The 4,868-nt window shown below is 35.8% G+C and overlaps 1 protein-coding gene across 2 annotated transcripts; it reads left to right on the forward strand.

Moving 5' to 3' along the window:
- Positions 1-224: 224 nt before the first annotated feature.
- LOC110928444 (berberine bridge enzyme-like 13) lies at positions 225-2,741 on the forward strand. Of its 2 annotated transcripts, XM_022171469.2 has the most exons (2): positions 225-1,769; positions 1,839-2,741. In XM_022171469.2, the coding sequence occupies exons 1-2, from the start codon at positions 289-291 to the stop codon at positions 1,948-1,950; spliced, it is 1,593 nt and encodes a 530-aa protein (XP_022027161.1). In that variant the 5' UTR covers positions 225-288; the 3' UTR covers positions 1,951-2,741. The 2 variants fall into 2 exon arrangements, with proteins under 2 accessions (XP_022027161.1, XP_022027160.1); XM_022171468.2 differs by having other exon boundaries at positions 226-2,741.
- The last annotated feature ends 2,127 nt before the right edge of the window (positions 2,742-4,868 follow it).

The raw sequence follows: 4,868 nt of genomic DNA on the forward strand, positions 1-4,868 counted from the left end.
TCAAATTCTTTCTACATGTTATACGAAAATTCCTTTGTAAATTTGACCCGAACTCATCATATACATATACCATGACATGATGCTTACAACTATTTATTATCTTTTTACACACCAAACAAACAAGCTATTATGTATATATTCTGTTTATTTAGTAATATAACTTATTAATTCGCTCCCTTAACTAATCAAACTTTGTAATTAATGCACCATGTGCATGTATGCTTAGGTCAAACAAAGTTGATATATAAATATTCAACACCCTTGCCCCTCTAAAAACTTGTCACAAAAATGACTCTTTTTCTCCCTTCAATATTTCTTTTGATACTATCTTCACTTGCCCAATTTTCATCTTCAAACCAAATTCAACACAACTTCCATGAATGTCTTTCTATCATCCAAACCCCCAACACTTTCTTCACCCCTCAAAGCCCTAACTACACGATCATTCTCAATTCAACAGCGGAAAATCTTCGTTGCATAACCCCTTCAAATCCCAAACCCGAGCTAATTTTCACCCCCTTGAATGAAAGTCATATTCAAACCGCCGTTATTTGTGCCAATAAGCTCAAGATTCAACTCCAATTTAGAAGTGGAGGCCATGATTATGAAGGGATCTCTTACACGTCCGCTATGGACCCTCCGTTTGTTCTTATTGATTTGTCGAAGATGCGTGCCATTAACGTTGATCTTGAAGACAATTCCGTTTGGGTTGAGGCAGGTGCCACAGTTGGTGAACTTTATTATAGAGTTGCAGAGAAGAGCAAAACACACGGGGTCGTGGGAGGGCTTTGCACAAGCGTCGGCGTTGGTGGTCATTTCACAGGAGGTGCGTACGGCTCCATGATGAGGAAATACGGGCTAGGAGTCGATAACGCGCTTGATGCAAAAATCATCAACGCCAAAGGTGAAATCCTGGATAGAAAATCAATGGGCGAGGATGTTTTCTGGGCGATCCGAGGTGGTGGAGGGGGGAGTTATGGAGTTATAGTTTCATGGAAACTAAAACTCGTCCCCGTTCCTAGCATTGTCACAGTTTTCAATGTTCCAAGAACATTGGAACAAGGTGCCACTAAGATTCTTTACAAATGGCAATATGTGGCCCCACAAATTGATGATGATCTTTTCATGAGAGTATTAATCCAAAACATGAATCTACCAAACACAACTAAAAGAACCATAAGTACATCTTACAATGCGCTCTTCCTAGGAGGAGTTGACCGGCTCTTAGAGATCATGAACCGAAGTTTTCCCGAGTTGGGTCTGGATAAAACCGACTGTTTCGAAATGAGTTGGATCGAATCCGTCATGTTCATTGCAGGTTTCCCCAAAACCGTCCCGGCCTCCTTCCTACTCACCGCGAAACCAGCTTTTATTAGCCAGTTCAAAGCTAAATCAGATTTTGTTAAAACCCCGATCCGGGAAACAGGAATGGAAGGGATTTGGAAGAGACTATTACAAGAAGAAAGGCCACTCATGGTGTGGAATCCATATGGAGGAATGATGGGGCGGATTCCAGAATCAGCAACACCATTTCCTCATAGAAATGGGGTTCTTTTCAAGATTCAGTATGTCAACAGTTGGATTGGGGATAGTAAAGATGCAATGAAGAAGCATTACAAGTGGATCAGAAAGTTTTACAAGTACATGGGTCAGTATGTTTCAAAGGATCCAAGAGAAGCTTATGTGAATTACAGAGATCTGGACCTTGGAATGAATGAAAAGAACGGTGATAATACAAGTGTTGTCAAGGCAAGTTCATGGGGAAGAAGGTATTTTAAAGATAATTTCATGAGGTTGGTGAAGGTGAAAACTGAGTTTGATCCTGACAACTTTTTCAGGCATGAACAAAGCATTCCATTAGGGTGGTCGCGGCAAAAGGTTTTGCTGCACGGGGTGAGTGCCGCCGTCAATAGTTGCCGCATGCGGGGAAAGGGGAGGGAGAGGGTGTAAAGGTGGGGCCGACTAGTTTTCAACCCTTTTCTTATTCAAACTTATTTTACTTTTATATTGAAAAAGTAAGTAACAACTAACATTCTACATCAACATCATTTAGATTTACATAATACATGTTTTATATATTTAGTATTGTTGAGAAAAATCACATTAGTTTTTCAGGTATGGTATATCCTATAGGCATATCGAACAAAAATCATTACCATAACCATCTGACGCATGTCAAATATCTATTTTTGTTCGTGTACATGAATTTATTCACATCAACACGTTCTTGAATGCAATTCTCCACAATTAGTAATCCAGGTCGCCCACCACCCACACAACCAAAAATTCTGTTACTACCCATAGCAAGCAGGTTTGCGAAACATGATCCAATTCTTATTTTTCAGTTAACCACCAATAAAGAGAGGTCTGTTGGGTAATCTTGATGTTGCGGGTTATTTACGGGTCAAGTACGGGTTGAGTAGGATACCGGTAGTGGTTAAATGAGTTGCCAAGTAGAAAACGGGTCACTAGAGCATGGATACGGGTTAGAACCATGGGTCATGGAGCTGGAATGGGTCAGCAGAATATTTGGTCCATGTTGACCGAGTTTCCTGGAAGTGGACGTTTGGAAGTTAACATGGGGTTTGTTCCAAAATAACAGGAGAACATGGGTTTATTTTAGCATGTGTTTGTTTATGTTTTTCATTATAAATAGCATTAGCAGTGTACGTAGAATAAATATCTCTTGTACTCTCATTTTTCATTTAAGCAAGAAATATAGCATTAAACTTTGTGTGTTTGATCTTGGGCTGATAACCAACAAGGTCCCTCCTAATGATATGTGACTACTAGTTATGTATCAAACGTGTGGGGATATGTCAGGGCTATGAAGGTGCTCCAGCATAGCTACAAACAATTAATATTCACATGACCCAAAAAGAATAGCTAGTTTGGTTACTTTGTGTATTAATGTTTGTGTGAATTAAATAAGACAAGAAGCTAGGGTATTATTATGATATTAGCCAAGAGGGAGGGTGAAAATATAAATATAAAAAGTCAATAATTATATGTTGAACGTCAGATGAGTAGTAGTAATGGTTACCCTAGATGCATGGTTTCCCAAACCTGGCCTTAAACACAAACATGAGGTCTTCATTTCCATTGGTACCACCCTCACAAACATATTCACGAAAAATGATAACTCAAATACATAAAGAAAAATACGAATAATAATAATAATAATAATAATAATAATAATAATAATAATAATAATAATAATAATAATAATAAATAATAATAATAATAATAATAAGTTGTAAGCATATATATGTTACACTTTTGGCTGACTTCCATTAGTTAGCTGGGTAATTAATTATACACAACAAATGCATATGAAGTTGATATACACAAGAATTCATTGTTTCTTTTATGCTCGCATAAGATGTAGATTTACTCCTTTTATAATCGACTAGACGGACTTCAGTTGCTAGACATACATATGCAACAACATACCATGCATATATAATTCAGTCACTCAGTCAGCAGTTGAACAACTAGACAGATCATGTTGACCAATCAATCCCTCATGTGCATATGCAACAAGACCAACACTCTTTCTTTCATCAATTACAGTTAACTTACATCACCAATCATTCAATGAAAGCTAGATCGAATATATGGCAAAATATCCATCTACCTCCAAATATACATCGTGCAAACTCCAAGTGAAATGTTGTACTAAAACCTATTAAAGATTTCAATCTAGTAGGCGAAGATTTTGATATCTACAGGTTTTGAAAAATGAAATACAACCAACGGCTTCAACAAACAATCATGTTACATCACCATTGGACGTTGAAAGTATATATTACAATATATGCCCCCCAAATCAATAGAGGAATTAATAACACAACAAGTGAATCTCACAGATAAAAGGTCGGAAATTATGTTATCTTGTTTTTTATATATATAGTTGCAGGAGGAGACGATCATAAATATATTCGTCAGAGAGGATGATCGGAAATGTTGTATTCATAGGAGCGGGTAACCGGAGGAGGGTGGCTAAGAGGAGTTGGGGGAGGTGTTAGGATAGTTAATAAACATGAACAAGTCCACTTCTCTACATATTTACCACACCAGAAGTAAAAATTATAAAAAAAAAAAAATTAGGAAACTTGACGCTAACCTGCTAACTTGATAATTGTATAAGACTAAAAGAGTAAATAAATCACACTCGAGTGACTTTAATAATTGCATAAGACTGGAAATCTGGAATAGTTAATAAATCACACTATTACAAAGAAAAAAAGTTGAGTTATTTTATTGAAACAGATTTAAAAGTCGCTTGTTATTCTTTAAAGTTATCCTTTTAATTAAACCCATGACTATATACATTAATATTTCTTTAGGATATATTATCATTTATGTGATTTAGGTAATTTACGTGTTAAAAAAAGACCATCCGATCGATTACTTAATTAAAATCCGCCAACTATAAAACATTTTTTAATCAACAACTGATGTGTATTTTGAGACATTGATGACGACCATTAGCATGTTAACATAATATAATACTACTGCATCATTGATTTGGTTTTCAAAACATCTTCTATAAAATTGAATATAACGTGAGCCTCATTTGGTAGAGACTTTTTTTCTCATAAGTGGAGGTCTAAGATTTAATCCAAAGCAAGTAGTAGTTTATGATGTAAATTAAGAGTGAGTAAGCTTGTCATTAAAAAAATAAAATTAAAAATCAACGAATTATTTCTTGTGCAAATGTGACTTTTTAATAATTTGATTAGCGTCTTAGTTTATTGCTCTAAGTTAACAATAATAGGTGTTTTATATTTCAAGTTGAAGTGCATAGCAACATGCCTACAACACACACATTACCGACTATGATTAAAATACAAAGTTGACTATTT

The sequence above is a fragment of the Helianthus annuus genome, chromosome 3, assembly GCF_002127325.2.
Source record: "Helianthus annuus cultivar XRQ/B chromosome 3, HanXRQr2.0-SUNRISE, whole genome shotgun sequence".
In the NCBI taxonomy this organism is placed as follows: domain Eukaryota; kingdom Viridiplantae; phylum Streptophyta; class Magnoliopsida; order Asterales; family Asteraceae; genus Helianthus; species Helianthus annuus.